The sequence below is a fragment of the Triticum aestivum genome, chromosome 2D (assembly GCF_018294505.1).
Source record: "Triticum aestivum cultivar Chinese Spring chromosome 2D, IWGSC CS RefSeq v2.1, whole genome shotgun sequence".
NCBI classification, from domain to species: Eukaryota; Viridiplantae; Streptophyta; class Magnoliopsida; order Poales; family Poaceae; genus Triticum; species Triticum aestivum.
Genome location: NC_057799.1, coordinates 123,312,377 through 123,329,904, shown reverse-complemented (window position 1 = coordinate 123,329,904; position 17,528 = coordinate 123,312,377). Strand labels below are relative to the sequence as shown.

Here is a 17,528-nt window from a genome sequence, read left to right as displayed (position 1 = left end):
TTTAAAAGTGTTTGTCAAAACTCCAAAAAGTTTGAAATTTCTGAAATCATTTGCATTTTTATATATTTTCATAGATTTTAAAAATATTAACGATTTCAGAAAATGTTCCTGTTTCAAATTTTGTTCAATCATTAAAAAATGTTCACGTTTTCCAACTTTGTTCCCAAATTTGAAAAATGTTCAGGGGATTTCATTAAATGTTTGGGTTTTGAAAAATTGTTCACAATTTCAAAATATGTTCGCTTTTTAAAAAAAAATCCGTTTTCATATTTTGTTCATAAATTCAAATAAAAGTCGTGTTTTCATAATTTGTGCATAAATTCTTAGGGAAATTTCACAAATTTTCACGTTTTAGAAAAATGCTCATAATTTCAGGAAATGTTCCCATTTTTCAATTATGTTCCTGTTTTTCAATAAATGTTTGCATTTTCAAATAGTTGTTCATAGTTTCAAGAAATGTTCAAGTCTCTAAAATTTGTTAACATATTTTGAAAATGTTTGCTTTTTCAAAACTATTTACTTTTTTTGAAAAAAAATCACGTTTGAAATTCAAAAAAGTTTACATCTTTCGCTGCATATAGTTTATATAAGCTGAGCTGCAATTTTTAGACAACAAATTGAAGAACAACAATGGCTAGGGGCGTGGTTAACTCGCGCGAGGTGTTGTGTTTGACTCAACTTAGGCATAGACTTTTGCTAGTTATTTGTATGTTTTGCCACTGCCAGTCCTTTCTTTTAACAAAAATTCACGCTCATATTGTAACATAAAATATAGATTGTCACACTGGTTAGCAGCGCGGGTATAGATGCTTCAGGTTACTGGTTCGACTCCCACCTAGAAAACTCAGCGCGAGAGCGAGATGATTTGGGACGAACGAAAATTGTTGGTTCATGACGGACCAAAATGTATCGGGGTCCCACCGCAAACAAAAAAAAGTGGAGAAACGCTCCATCCTTTATTATTAGGTAAAGATAAAGAAGCATAGAGCTACTAATTGTCTCTGGTTTATATTATGGTTTATGTGCTTGTAACTTGCAGACCTACATGTTCAAGTATGACACTGTCCACGGACAGTGGAAGCACCATGAAGTTAAGGTGTGAAGGACTCCCAAGACGGAAAGTGCTATTCTGAGCTCGAGCTCAGATGCATTGCATATCTCAGTCGTTCACTGGCACCAAGATTCACAACGTCTCCTGTATAGTCATATGTATGCTGAATAATATATCCCACCTATTTCCTGGCAAGAGCCCACCTATCTACCACACATAATGCCACCATCGCCGTCCCACCCTGACGGGCTCAGACGGGGGTGCAAGTTATGGGCCACGGCTCAGCCTGTACACCTATTTTAATACCCCTCCAGTGACACAGTGATCTCGGTGGTTGGATGGGCTGCTGATGTGACTAGACATGGAGCGAATAAAAAAATTAGCTGGTGCAAATGAAGTAGATTAACAGGAATTGTAGTATAAGAGGGACAAGGTGGAAAGTTGGAAAACAAAAAACACATGTGAAGTGATTTGATGGGCCTAGTGGTACAAGGGTGCTAATTAATTTTGAGGCACAGTGATGATGACAGGCAGCGGTCGTATTTTGTTAGTAGAACCCGTGATTACAGCAGTGCACAGACACAAAAGAAGGATAATGGCTGATGACCAAAGGCATAGCGAGTACTTTCAGAATTTGGGACAACACTGACACCTGAATCAAACCAAGCATTACTTCATGGCTGAACCAAAAGTAGACAATGATATATACTGAAAGGAGTAACTGAAGAAAGACTGAACCATAACACAGAAGAAAACATGTTGAGAAGACAGTTTAAGCATCATCTCAAGCTGTAATACAAGCTCTGAAATAAAAATGCTATTATATTTCTAAAAAAAGAGGATCAATGAAACTGAGAAACATTCCTTTTAGACTTGTCCGTGTAAAACTAGATAGAAGAACACTGATTGTCTATCTAGGATAAATATATATCACAACCATTTGAATTGCATTTTAAGAGCTGGGAAAACTAAGAGCTAAGAAGCACAACCATGCAAGCTGCAGTTTGAGAGCTGAAGAAAAAAATGTGGTTGTACTGAAGAAAAACAAAAGGTGCTCAGCTACAACAACTGATTGTTGTATTATGTGAGCTACAGATTTCAAATCTAAGAACAAAAGTCTGTAAGAGTGATCTGACTACTCACCACAGAAACCTCATATAAGAACATCGATACAAAAATTCCCTCACCAAATTATACTTAAAATCAGGGGGGCATCCATCCAAATATATTATGCAAATTGCATATGTAATCAGGGTAGTAGTTCTAATACAATTCTCAGGAGGGAACTTAAATGTATATGCTATCTGTAGTAAACCAAGCATTGTAATGCAGAGAATCAAACCAAGCATTACTTCAAGGCTATAAAGAGAATCAAATCAACAACCACCATCATGGCTGAGAACCACCTATGACGCCCGTCCTGCAAAGCAAAGTTGTTTCTTAGTAAATATTCAAACTGCATTCCACAAAAGACATTTTAGAAGTTGTGTTTAAAGGTATGAACTTTTTTCAGTGCGTCTAACCTTCGATATTTGCCTGCCAGCGACGGCAATTCTCATTCGCACTTTTATCAACCTGAACATCTGCATGTACAATTGACAGATCAAGTAAATCAGTGTCAACATATTTCACATTTGTGGTAGTATACTTTGTTTACTATCATACCTCTATGGCCACCCTCCACAGGGCTTGTTTCTCGACCTGCCGGTTCGACCTCCTGAGCAAAGCTTTGGTTTGCTGTCGCATTGGCGATCTCAGCTTTAGTTGCTGTAGCAAAACATAAATGCATTAGTTCATTCGTGTCCAATACATGACCACCATGTTTTGCATCACCTCATTTCTGCCTTCACGCAAACTTACCATTTTAATCATACAATTTTTGATACATCATTGCAACCTCAGTCTTCTTCCCACGGACCATCATTTTTATCATACATTTCTTGATACATTTTCGTGACATCTGGATCTTGCAGCTCTTGCTCCCTCAGCTTTCTGTCTGTCTCAGACAACTTAGCGTGCTCAGGATCATCAGACCATTCTTCCATATCAATTTCATCATTGCTTTCATCATCAGAGATGTCAATAACCTCGTGAACCAAACCCGTCGTCGCACTCGCAGCCGGTGCACGGGATGCTATCTCCATCTCATCTGCAAAAGCATACACACAAAAGTAAGCACACAATTATAAGTTGCTTCTGCATCCAGGAATCAGTAAGCATTTTTAGATCAAAGTTTTTTTCTGTACTCACATTCCGCATCCAGCTCTGCTTCAAGTTGCCGAGCAAGTTGATCATCTAGATGCACGTCATCTATCCGCTCCACCGTGCGCACAACCACATCATCAGGCCCCTGCACATCACCATCTCCAACACCTTCTTGTTTTACCAATGGGATGCTTGTGCGTGCCCTAACATCGCATGATGCTGCCTGAGAGGCATGTACATGCATCGCGTTGATCTCCTCCAGAACAACATCCATTAAACCAGCATCAGCTACCAGAAACAAGCCCCAAGATGTGTTATCATATATGATCATCCATTCACATTTTGCAAAAACAAAATAGTCTAATTGCAAACCATTCTTCTGAAGATGGACCTACTATCTTACCTGGGCAATTGTTATCTTCGTCTTGCACAAGTGGTACAACCTTGTTCACGTCCGCATCTTCCTTGACCACACTGTCAGTGCTAGGGGCTGATGTTCGTACTGCTCGGCCCCCTTCAAGTTTGAAAGAGATTATTCTTAGCAAGGCATCAACATTTGTCATCGGTAAGCTCATAAAAAATTCTCAACCTGAGAGGGATTACAAATGATTTGTGTCAACCAAACTGATTCTCTGCTCATCTAATTGCAGTTCAAACTACTAACTCACATGAAGCCTAATTAGATTAAAACATCAAGTCCTCACCACGGTTTTGGGTACCGCCCGAGAAAAACGGTTACCGGGCGGATACCGAGTTTCTCGCTGCCCCACGAGAAAGATGGACCCCGAGCAAAAAATTCCGAATTTTTTGAATTTTTACGTCCAATGTACGATGAAATAGGGGAGCATCTCAATAATATCACCGAACGAAGCTGCGGCGCGGTGGTAACCGTGTACTTACTGCACCTAGACGACGCAGGTTCCATTCCCCATCTCTACACAACATTTTTTGCCTATTTTTTTGAATTACGTAAAAAAAGAAGTAGCTTGGAAGAGTCAAACTCGCGACCTCTTTACCTATAGCGTATAGACATTCCACTGAGATACTATCACTTCTTTTTGTAAGATCAGTTTAAGTGCTATCTATATCTAGTCTAAAAAAAATTGAATTCAAAATTCAAAAATAAATTTCGTCTGAAATATATTCGGTATTTCTCGGTAACCGTGGTAACCGAGAATCTCACCCCACCACGAGAAAATTTGTCCATTCGGAATCCAAAACCTTGGTCCTCACACTAATTCAAATCAGACCATGGATTACTGCCACACCAAGAATTCAACCAACAATGCACGGCCACAAACAGCCTGGAAATACGTTTAGTGAAATTCTTCATAGCACAGATCAAATTTTAAATTCAGTTCCCTCACCTTTTATTCCAACCAGGAGCCTGGGGATTTATCTTTCCTATGGAGAGCTCAGAAGTCGGAGGCGAGTTGTCCTTCTCACTGTTGCCGCTTGAGCCACGTTGCAGATTCGCCCATCTCCGCTTGTCGCCGCCGGTGCAGACGCCACGCAGATCCGCCCATCGCCGCTCACACCCGTGCCCTCCAGCAACGGCACCACCACCGTTCGCCTGTTACCGTCCGCCGGCAAACTCCGGCAGCAGACTCTCTCCTACCTCCTCACTCAGCGTGGATCTATGGCAGAGAAAGCAAATAAACCTCAGTCCCCTGTGCTCCACTCTACAGATCACACGCAAATTGGGGGAAAATCACTCTCATACCTACGGATTGGATGCATGAGGAACTCCATTAAGCGTCGGTCGCCCGTTCTCCCACTTCCTCCCTCTCTACCTCGTCACCTAAAATGGCTGCCGCATTGGGGAAGAAGAGTCTGGATCTGCAGTCGTTTCAAGGCTGTCGCTCTCTTTTTTTAGGATGGTTGTCGATCTTGACGGAAAGCATCTTATCCGAGCCACGGAACAGAGGTACAACAACGAACCTGGGCCACGGCTCAGCCCATCATCGGGAGACGGCCGCCAAGCAGCTGGCCCACTCCTAGCACCTGACACATATGTATTTTGGCACAGTGCGCAATTACCAGGGCTTCAAAACCAACCGTATTAGGAATTGGCCCAGATCCCCATGCGCTAGCGAAGGCACAAGATATCGAGCGCATATGTGCTCGTGACCATATACTCTGCGTCCACCCCAAGACCCTTCTCTTCGGTGAGAAGGAGGTTGCTGTGTTTGGCTGCAGGTTTGTCACCGTTCATTTTTGTGGCCATGCAGTTGATTTCAATGTAAAGCTATACAGGCTGATCATACAATGTCCTGATATAGGAACCCTGAGGAGATCCCATGGGCTGCTGCTGGTGCTGAGTACGTTGTTGAGTCCACCGGTGTTTTCACTGACAAGGACAAGGCTGCAGCTCACATTAAGGTACATTCGTTCACAGTTTCCATTTCATGGTACCTGAACCTTTCTTCTTGTTTATATCTGTACTAAATTAGTTTTCTGTGTCACCACTTTCAGGGTGGTGCCAAGAAGGTCATCATTTCTGCTCCCAGCAAGGATGCTCCCATGTTTGTCTGTGGTGTCGATGAGAAGGAATACAAGTCTGACATCGACATTGTCGCCAACGCTAGCTGCACCACTAACTGCCTTGCTCCTCTTGCTAAGGTGCTTATCATTGCAGTTTTGTGCTGCTCAAACCAACCGCCAATATTGGGAATGGTATGCTGATAATTTGTTTCTTTCAGGTTATCAATGACAGGTTTGGCATCATTGAGGGTTTGATGACCACAGTTCATGCCATGACTGGTAATGCATTACACTGGGTTTTTTCTTCAACATTTTATATTTTATCTTTGACTAGTATGCTTATGTGTGGCTGAAATTTGAATTTACAGCAACCCAGAAGACTGTTGATGGTCCTTCCAGCAAGGACTGGAGAGGTCATTCCAAGCAGCACTGGTGCCGCAAAGGTATATTCAGCTGGCCTTCTATTATACCATCAGTTATCTGATTGAACACTGTAGCTTAATATAATAATCTGTTTGATGGATTACCATTTAATTGTAACTGTTTGATTTCCTGCAGGCTGTTGGCAAGGTGCTCCCAGAGCTTAACGGAAAGTTGACTGGAATGGCCTTCCGTGTTCCCACTGTTGATGTTTCTGTTGTTGATCTGACTGTTAGACTTGCGAAGCCAGCAACCTATGATCAGATTAAGACTGCTATCAAGTGAGTAACGCCACCAACCAGGAACAATTTCCTTTGCTACGATGCGCATATGGTTTCTGGTTTTGGTATTTGGGCCACATACCACCTATGAGCAGTATTGATGTGTACTGATCTGATTTTCTGAGGGAAACCTCAAGGGCATTTTGGGTTACGTTGATGAGGACCTTGTTTCCACTGACTTCCAGGGTGACAACAGGTGTTGTTTACCATTGCTTTGACAATAGCCATGTTACTACTCTTTATTAATGGGTGCATTTTGATTGCCACTTTACCCATTGTTAGGATTTAATTAATCCTATTAATCCCTACTTTTCCTAAAGGAGGCGATTGCTTCGTGTCCCTTCGGAGACAGCCCTTCGGGGGCTATATATATGTGTAACATGTCATCAATGATAACAAGGATTCACTTTTACTTCTCGGTCTTCCGTCTCTCTCGTTTTATTTCAACACGTTATCAGCATGCTCCCGGCAGAGCGATCCAATCGGCTTCACACGAGCAGTAGCGCCCCTCGTCTGGCATCCGCGTAGATCGGCGGCGGCGGTCCCGTCGCTATCCCGGCGAGGCCTCTCCCACGAGCGGCTCTTGCGTCGGCGGTACCCAGCCGTGGCGACGGCCGCTCACGGCGATCTCATCCGTAACTGCCTTCTTCACGGCAAGAGCGGCGCACCACAGAAAAGACGAGAATGCATCCCTCATGCATCCGTGCAAGAAATTGAGTTGAAGAAACCAACTTGGTTGTCTTTTGTGATTATTATCATAGATCTAATCATGTGTCTTCTGTTCATCTTATGCACATATGAATCGTCTGTTCTGGATCGCGAATGAATTCATGGAGATGAGGACATTGAGACACCGATTGCTACCCCATGCAAGAATCGGGAGAATTCTTCAACGGAGATGGCATAAATACCGGCGACGACTTTGGCAGGTATGGGCATGGAATCGATTCCAGCCCCTGATGGTGGAAGCCTTCGGCCGGCGATCACCGCGCATCAGCGGATTTGGACACAGCGCACTCCAGTGGGCTCGGTGGTGTACGACGCCCTCCAGTGCATGGCCGCGTCAACCAAAGTAAGGAACGACGGCGCCATGCCGTGCGCGGACCACGGATTCTCTCAGCCGGCGTCCAGTCTGAGAGCGGCAGCGGCGGCCAACGCAGCCCTCGGCTCGCACCCGTGCAGCGCGACGGTGCCAAGCGGTGTTCCCCGCGCTCCTGACGGCGTCCTCTCTTTTGGCGGCTGATGCGTGGTGGCTCGGACCTGGACCGGCTACCAACGCGGCGCTCCTCCTACCGGTTGCGGGGTGCACACCCGGCGCCGCGGTCCGGCGGCTCCGTCCTGCGCGACGGCGCTGCGCTTGCCACGCGAGCGCGGCGGCGGCATGACCTCGTGGGCTCCCAGCCCGTCAGCGCTTAGCGCGGCCACCTACAGTTTCGACGTGCCAGGCTCGACCTCTGCTTCCCCAATTGCGGGCGGCACTGAGACGCCGCCATGGCGGCCCATGGTGCAGCGATGCCTGCTCAGCCCCTGCTCTTGGTCGCGCATCCACGGATTCCGGCAGTCTTCCGGCACGGCCCGGAAGCCAGCGGCCGGACATGCGCACATGCCCCCTTGGACGGCGGCAGCACCCACCGGCGCGCGGGGCCCATGGCCGGAGGACGTAGCATGGCGCGGTGACTGTTGTGGCATCCAACGGACACTCGCTGTACTACAAATTTACGTTGAAGGTTGATCTCTCCATATCACATTTACAATATGTAAATGATGATTTCAGATATACTCTGTGAAAATGGGACATGTTCAACATATTTGCTCTCTAGCAATTCCTATAATATGTTCTGCATTGCGATTGAAATTAAGTTTTCTCGCACAACAATATTGATTTGCGATTGAGAATTTTTTTTCTCGTAAAATAATTGCGGTTGAGATCAATTTTCTCTCGCAAAATATTAATTCACTTTGCTGAATTATCTTGCAATTTGATACAAGATCTCATTTAATTTGAGATCTATACAATTCAAGTTTATCACTTGAGGATCAAGTTTGCAACATCATTACTATTCACTATATTAGTAGTGTTTTTCTGTTGAGTACCATATGTATTCCAGAATCTATCTATGATGTAATATATTTCCATGTTCTACATGTTAAAATTATACATCAACTATTTGCAATTGAGACTTATTTTAGTTTCTTGCAAATACAAATCAATTCAAGAATTGATATGCAAAATTCTTAGTGAGTCTTCAAATTGATGTGTTGGGATCACAAGGTAGTCATATAGATCTACTGTCTTCGCAGATTATCAATGACTACTGTTAAAGTCAACATTTCGTCATATTTGACATTATGATTGCTCAACATTGTGCTCTCCCATGCATTTTATTAAGTTATGACATAGGGTACTAGAAATACGAGTATCTACTGATTTCATCAGATTATACTCTCTAGTGCTGAGAGATGGACCCCGAAATTTATTTTGGGGAGTATCTACAAGGTGTCATGCTTATTTGAAGTTCACACTAATGGTTCAAGATAATTTCTTGAAATATCCATCGATTTTGCTAAGTTAATTACAACATCAACCATGATGGTCTTTAATTTACTGGTTGTAAATTAATTATCTCTGGTTTACCCATAGAGGTAACATATGGCTATAGAGTTTGAGGCATTCGCCCTCAATGGCCACCGCTGCCCTATCTGGGCCATGGACATCATGATTGCTCTTGTGTCTCGTGGGATAATGTGTGCAATCCTGTATTCACCCTTAGTCAGGATCACACGGCTAACAGAAAAATGGTGTCTTATATATCATAAGGCATTAGATTCAGATCTCAACATCTGGTTATTCTGTTTCAGCAATTCCTGGGATACAATGAACCTCAAGGGAAAAGGTTTGAATCTTACTTCAACCTTCAATCCGACATCACCAGCTGTGACGGACCCTATGGGTACAGAGAATGTGATGGTTGAATATGCCTCAACCAACATGTTTGGAGACTATGAATAGTCTTTCAATCTCATGAGTGGTCAATATAATTAATGTCCATTTACGATGTTGTAACAACAACATAAGTATTGTTGTCATCATATATTTTATATCACAATATATTGTATCGGCACTTTGGTACAAATACATCTGTATGTATTCTATATATCCGACAGTGATTTTCATATTGAGAATCTTCATGTCTATATATAGATTTCTACGGGAGTCAATCCGATGAAAAATGATATGTGCCTTGTGGACATATGCACCACAAACTCTATACTCAGGGAAGTCCAATGTTTCCACTCTCATTGAGAGAAAGGAGATATTTTAAAATCGCTAGACGCGATGAGGTATTTGTTGGCTCAACTCGAGTCGTATTTACTATCCCTGTGGGTACTCGAGTAATGTCGAGATGCTTTATTGCTTCCCAGGTTTTACTCATACCCTACTAAACTATGGAGGTATCCGTCAAAATAGTTTTGATAGCGAAACTTATGATGACAACAAAGAGAAATAACTTCTCTTTACCATATGCAACGGATATGGCAAGCACATTCTCTGTGTGTCATCTGGATTGTACTACACATACAACACAACCCGTAGCACATGTTGCATACGAGATAGTTTTCTAGAGTGTCTTGTACATGACACACTTGGCATACTCGCCTTGGTCATCGAGGCACTGGGTTGAAACCGAAACTATCAGCGATTCCAATAGTTTATGATTATTATGATGCTAAATTCTAACAACATTTGGATTTTATGTGCACTACAAGTGACATAGGGAAGCTAATTTTAAGGCTCGCACACCTTAAAGTCTACGCTGAACCACTCAGACTCCTTGAATGCATCAAGTTGAGGTAAGTGGCTCTTCCCATCCATTGACTAGACTATTCAGGTATTCCATGGTTCTAAAAGACATATCTACATGATGGTCAAGTGTGTGCTTTATTCACACGAAACCATTGGCTCATTATCCTGACATCGATTTCAAGCAAATCGAATGGATAATATTGCAGAATTCTCCTCATGCCTTCTCTATGGCGCTCGGATTGAAGTTTAGCAATTTATCCTAATGTCTAGACTCAAAATGGCTTGGTAGAATCCTTTATCCAAAGAGTTAAGCTCATTGCATTATCTTTACTTTGGAATTGCAACTTACCAACTTTATGTTGGAGTCATGCAGTTTTACACGTTCATAACCAAACTGCATACTATTATTCCCCTCTATATGTTTGATACGTGGAAATCTACCAAGTATTTCCCATCTGCGGTAATTCGGTTGTATACCGATATCACCACCCGACATACATCATTGGCCCCTCAACATATAGTTGGGATCTATGTGAGGAATAACTGTATTTCCGTCAATACCTCAAGCCCCTCGCTTGGGGAGTTATTCAAGGCCAGTATGCTGATTCATGAGGAATATTTCCAGGCATTAGGGGGAGATTTCAAGTACCATAAAGAATGCCAGGAAATTAGTGAAATGTTCAACACATTTCTGCCTCAAATCCACGTACTCAAAGAGCTGAACCATGCGTTCAGAAGGTTTGCATAACCTGCCAGATTCATTTACTGACTATAAAGGTGTCACACAATCCTACAAATCCTGCATAAGTATGCCTGAAAGAGTGGAGGTACCAACAAAGATCCACTCCACTCCCCATTCAAAGCAACAGGGGGAGATGTATGGCAAAAGTACATCAGGATTCAGCTTCTCGCAAGCAAGGATATCAAGACCTGTGAATCAGTAAATGCAAGTCAACTTCACGTTGACAGACACCTAATGGGTAGTATACACCCAGTGGATGGGAAACCTCCACCAACCCAGGTCATAGTGCACACAATGGCCGGGACATCGGAATACCCGACTCAATCGCATTGGGAAATCGCGAGCAGTCACCATGGGTAACGATATTTCCATCAACTCTATATTGATATATAGATTCTGGAGAATCAAATAATCGAAAGTCTACAATTGTCGACATACATTTCTCAACTAGATTGCAAAACCTTTCACATGATTCAGGTCCAAAGACCATGGCCATGGCAAAGTGTGAACAACACTCGGACTGAACTCAAGCAAAGAGTATAATCTAGATAGAAATGATCTTGCTCAATAATGGGAAGGTATTCATAAGAAATACCTACACCAGTTTTCTTCTGGAAACAGAATTGAGAACAACGAGGTGGTGAAACAAAGAGCAAGTATTGTAGCACAAGGGTTCACGCAGATACCCAACTATTCTCCAGAGGTGGAATCTCTTTCTGATAACTTATACCATTGGCAGTATGAAATCATCTATCTCTGCAGTTGATAGATGTAGTGATCACATATCCATGTGGATCACTAGATTCAGACATACATGATTGATTTCTGATGGAATCTCAATTCTGAGTCGAAATACAAAATGCAACATACATTGTGTAAAATCGGTAAGCCACCATACGGCTTATTGTTGTCGGTACATATGGTACAACCGATGTAGTGAGATCCTTATGCACAAGGATTACTCCTACAATGATGATTATCCATATGTTGTGTGTATGCAATGACGACACATGTAATCATCTAAGTGACGGACTTTAAAATGAAGGATTTGGGTAAATCAAAATACCGCTCGTTACTACAACTTGAGCACCTTCATTCGTACATTATGGTATACTATGTTGTCTATATCCAAAATATATTGGAGAAATTCATTGTGGACAAATCTTATCTATCCATAACTCTCATGGTAGTTCATTCTCTAGACGTAGAGAAAGATCTATTAGACCAAGAGATGATGGAAATGAGATATTGGGACTTAACGTTCCATAATGCCATTGGATCCACCAAACACAATTGGTTGGTACTCAAGAATATCTTTCGATATCTCCAAGGCATGAAACATCTTGTCCTAGTTTTTCAGTTTCGGAGAAATCTGAACACCAATATCATTGGATACATCGATTAGATCCCCACTATGTCAGATCGTAGACAAGTCTAGTGTTCCTACTAGGTGTGGTAGCCCTCTCATGAAGAGTCTTCAAATCAGACCTCATGGCTACATTCACCAACCATTATCTCAATGATAATGTTTCTTGTGTTGCCCGGATGCAAACAGGTTACATAATAAGCAATATCACTATATTGCATATCTTGCAAGTCAAATCATGCGACTGATTTGTTCAGCGGGTCTCTACCAACTTCTACGTTTTGGTATGTGACGGCTTCGAATTTTGCAAGAATTAGGGGGAGTATCTTCCTGAATTGTTCCTGTTCAATGCATCATATTATACTCTTTTTCCCTTCATGAGTTTACTTTACAGGTTCTCATAAAGGTTTTTTATGAGATAATATCAACATGAGATCATATGTCATACTTTCAATTTTCCCCAACGGGGTTTTTTAGGAAAGTATATACAACATATTTATTGTCCTCTAAACTCTATGGGTTTTCTCGTATTGAGTTAAAAGAGACAATAACCATTATATGTTGCATCATTTTCTTCTTATTTTTCCCACTGGGTTTGAAGGAGTTTTAGCAACATATAGAACACATATCTCCTCATATTTTTCCCACGGGATTTTTGGAGGAGCTTCTCAAGATGACGATACTTACACTAACAAGTATGGATTAGGGGGAGTGTTAAGATTTAATTAATCCTATTAATCCCTACTTTTCCTAAAGGAGGCGGTTGCTTCGTGTCCCTTCGGAGACAGCCCTTCGAGGGCTATATATATGTGTAACATGTCATCAATGATAATAAGGATTCACTTTTACTTCTCGGTCTCCCGTCTCTCTCGTTTTATTTCAACACCCATAACAGGTCCAGCATCTTCGATGCCAAGGCCGGGATTGCTCTGAACGACAACTTTGTCAAGCTTGTCTCCTGGTACGACAACGAGTGGGGATACACGTCAGTGGCACTTTCTATGGCTCTTGCAGTTAAGATTATACTTCTATGTAGAAATCAACTTGCTGAATCCTCAAATTTCCATGGCCACAGGTTAGCAGGAACTGACTGAAGACTGGTGACTACAAGCACCAGCTAGCCACACGTACACAGGGAGAGCTGGGGAACACGGCACAGGGGCATGCTTGTAATTCAAACCAAAAAACAGCTCCGGCGTCCAGGCATCTAAGGGAGAAAAGTAGGCGAGTACACACAAGTAGCTCCGATGAAGACGGCAGACAGAAGAGAATAGCAACAGGAATCCAACCACATTGTCTCATTTCATACGAAGCAAATAACACTCAGTAGTAATACTACGAATCAACTCGATCTAAGGTCCAAAAACCTCACAGGGCAGATATGTTATGCTTGCTTTAGCTACGACACCATCACGGCAACAGAAAACTGTAGATATATTGTGCGCCCACCGCCATCACCTGCCTCAGGAAGATTTCTGCAGTAAAACAGGTTTACCAAAGTTAGGGCTGAGTCTTCTTAATCAAAAGGTCCAAGACAGAACTAGACGTGGATTGGGTAGATGAAATGGAGACCAGGATTGGACGTCGTAACATACTCCCTCTGTCCGGAAAAGCTTGTCCCAAGCTTGTTCTTCAAATGGATGTATCTACCACTAATTTGGTGCTAGATACATCGATTTGAGGGACAAGCTTTTTCAGAGGGAGGGAGTAGCATCTAGACCAGCTGAGCACAAGCCAGTACCGGTGAGACAGAAATAGCCACAAACAGTAATGGTGTGGTATGACTTCCAGAAGAATGGACAGCCAGTACCGTCACAGCTAGGCTAGGAAATTAAACGGGCAGAAGAAACTTACAGATTTTGTTGAAGGCAACAATGTCACAGCTCTGGATGTACTCGTTGGCTGGTTCAACGCAGAGATGGTCTTCAATAAGAGTGTCGACAGAGACGAGGTCATCAATGATGGTCATCATAATCTGGAGCTTCTTGATGCCATATCCAACGGGCATGAGCTTGGCTGCAAGGGACGGCAAACCCACAACATTACAAAACAAGTAAATTGTGCAGACAGAAAAATAAAATGTACCACCGTCAGCAGAAAAACATTCAAGAGTAGTGACATACAAGCACCCCACAGAAGGCCCTCCATCTTGATGCTTCGGACAGCTTCCTCCAGCTTGACCATGTCGGTCTCATCGTCCCATGGCTTAACATCAAGCAAAACTGATGACTTGCCAGCTGACAACAACAAAAGTACCAAATTAGTACAAAAATTGAGTTTTGAAGTTTAACAGCACAAACAGTAGCTTAAAACAATGTTTATAAATAAAGTGCCACATAGAGACATAGATGAAACAATGAAGTGCAGTGTAAAATAACATGCATTCTTCACTAATACTCAGTCATGAATTTTGAGGGTACAAAATAATTGCTTCAGCCATACAATATTAGAACATATTAAATGACATGCTTCGCAATATAGTTCAATGCAAAGCTATAAATGAGACAATAAAATACAGAGAATGTAGGATAACATACATTCTTTCTTCTTGGTAGAAGCCTTTGCTTTGGCAGCGCGCTCTTCAGCTGCCTTTTTCTCCTCCTCGGTTTCCTCTCCAAAAAGGTCAACATCGCTGTCATCGTCATCATCAGCTGCAGGAGCCTGCAAAGTAGAGGATACATGATGTTATACTGTGATACTGGAAAATTTAAACCACACAAATACCCAACAACAACCAGCCACAAGAACCAGTTCGGCAGTTGGCACACTTATGCAAAAGAAATCATTAGATTAGTCCAGAGCAGAAGGGTTATGACTGTAACCTCAGCAACATCAGTAGTTGAGGTTTCAGGGACAACTGATGACAGAACCTTCACACCTTGACCAGGGGCAGTAACTCCACTGAACATGAATAGTTTGTTTACATAAATTAGCATCACTTGTGTGACAACAGGAAATGTAAGGCTGTTCTGAATTGAAATTAGATTTGAGTGCATACCTCAGCTTCAGGAGTGCATCAATGTGATTGTACCACCTTGCAACATTGGTGCAAGTTGATGGTGGAGCAACTGAGAACTCTGAATACACAGCCAAGTCATCCTTGGAAGCTTGGTATCTACAGAATAAATTTAAAAGGGTAAGACTGATGCCACAAATACAACCATTTACAGTAAACAAGCATGGCATGAAAGTATGAAACACATACCCAGAGATGTAACTGCGAGACAGAAGGTAGCCATCAAGCTTTTTAAGGCCTGCCTCAGCATTAACATTGAAGGTAGCCGCCATCTCAGCCTCAAAAGGATGGAACAGATGATCTACTGGTAAAGAAGAGAACGATGTAAGAACAGTGGATTTTGGCACACAAACTGTGGAATTTAACTACAAAACCACAAGCCAGCTTACAAGCAAACAAGCTACTGATCCTAATCCTATCTATGTAACAGGACCCCCCCATAACTCAGGAAGCAAACAAGCTACTGATTTCAAACAACGAAAAAAGGATTTGGAGAGAACTATCTAATCAAATCGACACGGCAGAACAGCTGCATAATTAGGCAGAAGAGAAACAACTAAGAACAAACCACTGAGATATCATACTGACAAAACAACATGCATCAACACTAGACATCTGTGTTTGAAAACACAAAAAGCATAAATTTGGATGGCAAGCAATTGACATGGTACACACAGCAGGTGCGCGGATAGATAACTGATTGACACAACATGATTATGTTCAAGATAAATCACGCGCAGGGATGTGGCGCATTCAAAACAACTAGGTAGATAGGGGTAACAACCATGTAAACTGACAAGCAACACAGGCCAAATCCATTCAGTTGGCATTTGATAGGAGCACGTTCGCTGATTTACTACCAACTTCACCTTCACTGAGGCAAAAAAAAGGCAAGAATTTATTCTATTTCTCATCTTCCATTACAGATACTACGGATGTCCACAAAACAAATACGATCAAGATGCTCTTTGCCGCAAATTATTCTTCCTGCTGCGAAGTATGTGACACGAGCAGAACACACAACGCATCGGATCTAAACCCCTAAACAGCATCAATAACCAACAAAACATCCGTAGCCAATAACCGAGATCTGCTGAAACACACGCTATCTAAGCAAATAGCTACAGCCCCTCCAGATCGAAGACCAAAACATCACACATCCACAAGATACTTAAAGAGCGAAACTAAAATCACGCGATTCACCGCGAAGAGATCGAAGATGTAGCCTAGAACTGAAGATGGAGAACAGCTAAGAGCTGATCTACGCAACGGGGAGAAGCGGAGGGATCGGTGAGGATGGGGTGGTTACCTCGAGGGAGCGAGTCGAGGTGTGGCCGCGGGGAGGCGAGGAGGAGGAGGAGGACGGCGCAGGAGGGGTCCGGATTCGAGAGGGTTTGGGGCCTTAAAACGGGGGGATGGGTGGTGGCGTGCCTGCGGTTTGATCTGCATCTCACGGTCGCCGTTTGCTTCGGGGCAGTTTTGCCCTAGATCTGCGTCTGGCGTGTGGGCCTGCTAGGCTGTCTTGGTGCGAACCCGACCTGGCCGGCCCATATATGCGCGCCCGAGATCAGGCCCAGTTGACGCATGATTAGTTAATATAGAGGTTCCCCTAAAAAAAAGTTAATATAGAGGTTAGGGGAGCTTCTCCATTCAAAACTGGGCAAGTACCCTCTCGATAGGGTTTCTCTCCTCCGGCGACTATGTTGTCGTTGAGTTTTATCTCCCCTGCCGCCGGCGTGTCCTTGCGGGTTTTGGCTAGGGCTGATCTCGGGGCAATCTTTGGATCGCTGCCCGGCCTTGGCCAATTCCTCAAGGGTAGACAGCGGTGTTAGGGTTCCTCAAACAACACCCGGCGATTCATTCTTCAGGATAGGGACGAGAAGGTTGATGGTGAGGCGTCTTCTTTGGCGGCTATTGCGCTTAATGGAGGTTGCTACTAGATTTTGTGGATGGTTCCTTGGTCGCGGGTGTCGGGGTTAAATCTGGCAGATCTCGGGTAGGGGTCCCGAGCTGGTGATCTTAGTTAGATGATAGCAGGATGAACAAGGGAGACGACGTTTACCCAGGTTCGGGCCCTCACGAAAAGGTAAAACCCTACATCATGCTTTTGTTTTATTGATTATGTTGGAGTACAAAATACAAGATGATCTACTTCAAG

General features: G+C 42.9%; 3 protein-coding genes across 7 annotated transcripts; 1 reads left to right on the top strand and 2 right to left on the bottom strand.

Moving 5' to 3' along the window:
• Positions 1-2,949: 2,949 nt before the first annotated feature.
• On the bottom strand, positions 2,950-3,743 carry LOC123055707 (uncharacterized). Its single transcript, XM_044479607.1, has 2 exons — positions 3,302-3,743; positions 2,950-3,200 (listed from the first exon to the last, which is right to left on the bottom strand). The coding sequence occupies exons 1-2, from the start codon at positions 3,585-3,587 to the stop codon at positions 2,950-2,952; spliced, it is 537 nt and encodes a 178-aa protein (XP_044335542.1). The 5' UTR covers positions 3,588-3,743.
• Positions 3,744-5,133: 1,390 nt separating this feature from the next.
• LOC123052105 (glyceraldehyde-3-phosphate dehydrogenase 2, cytosolic-like) lies at positions 5,134-6,446 on the top strand. Its single transcript, XM_044475197.1, has 6 exons — positions 5,134-5,183; positions 5,300-5,455; positions 5,539-5,638; positions 5,732-5,932; positions 6,109-6,183; positions 6,299-6,446. The coding sequence occupies exons 1-6, from the start codon at positions 5,134-5,136 to the stop codon at positions 6,443-6,445; spliced, it is 729 nt and encodes a 242-aa protein (XP_044331132.1). The 3' UTR covers position 6,446.
• Positions 6,447-13,633: 7,187 nt separating this feature from the next.
• On the bottom strand, positions 13,634-16,848 carry LOC123052104 (elongation factor 1-delta 1). 5 transcript variants are annotated; one of them, XM_044475195.1, is made up of 8 exons: positions 16,680-16,848; positions 15,560-15,674; positions 15,353-15,469; positions 15,177-15,255; positions 14,892-15,015; positions 14,478-14,591; positions 14,209-14,370; positions 13,634-13,829 (listed from the first exon to the last, which is right to left on the bottom strand). In XM_044475195.1, coding segments are annotated over exons 2-8 (681 nt in total). In that variant the 5' UTR covers positions 15,643-15,674; positions 16,680-16,848; the 3' UTR covers positions 13,634-13,827. The 5 variants fall into 5 exon arrangements, with proteins under 5 accessions (XP_044331130.1, XP_044331131.1, XP_044331126.1 ...); XM_044475196.1 differs by having other exon boundaries at positions 15,560-15,671; positions 16,680-16,826; XM_044475191.1 differs by having other exon boundaries at positions 13,797-14,370.
• Positions 16,849-17,528: the final 680 nt, after the last annotated feature.

Bases quoted from the DNA above. Each gene is read 5' to 3' on its own strand.
- LOC123052104 (XM_044475191.1), bottom strand. From the start codon at position 15,642: ATGGCGGCTACCTTCAATGTTAATGCTGAGGCAGGCCTTAAAAAGCTT. The intron at 15,016-15,176 runs GTTACAGTCATA...TCTACTTTGCAG, and splicing joins CAACTACTGATGTTGCTGAG to GCTCCTGCAGCTGATGATGA. The intron at 14,592-14,891 runs GTATGTTATCCT...TGTTGTTGTCAG, and splicing joins TTCTACCAAGAAGAAAGAAT to CTGGCAAGTCATCAGTTTTG.
- LOC123052105 (XM_044475197.1), top strand. From the start codon at position 5,134: ATGGTTGTCGATCTTGACGGAAAGCATCTTATCCGAGCCACGGAACAG. The intron at 5,456-5,538 runs GTTTGTCACCGT...GTCCTGATATAG, and splicing joins GTTGCTGTGTTTGGCTGCAG to GAACCCTGAGGAGATCCCAT. The intron at 5,933-6,108 runs GTATGCTGATAA...TTGAATTTACAG, and splicing joins AACCGCCAATATTGGGAATG to CAACCCAGAAGACTGTTGAT.
- LOC123055707 (XM_044479607.1), bottom strand. From the start codon at position 3,587: ATGATCATATATGATAACACATCTTGGGGCTTGTTTCTGGTAGCTGAT. The intron at 3,201-3,301 runs GTGAGTACAGAA...ATGCTTTTGCAG, and splicing joins AGCAGAGCTGGATGCGGAAT to ATGAGATGGAGATAGCATCC.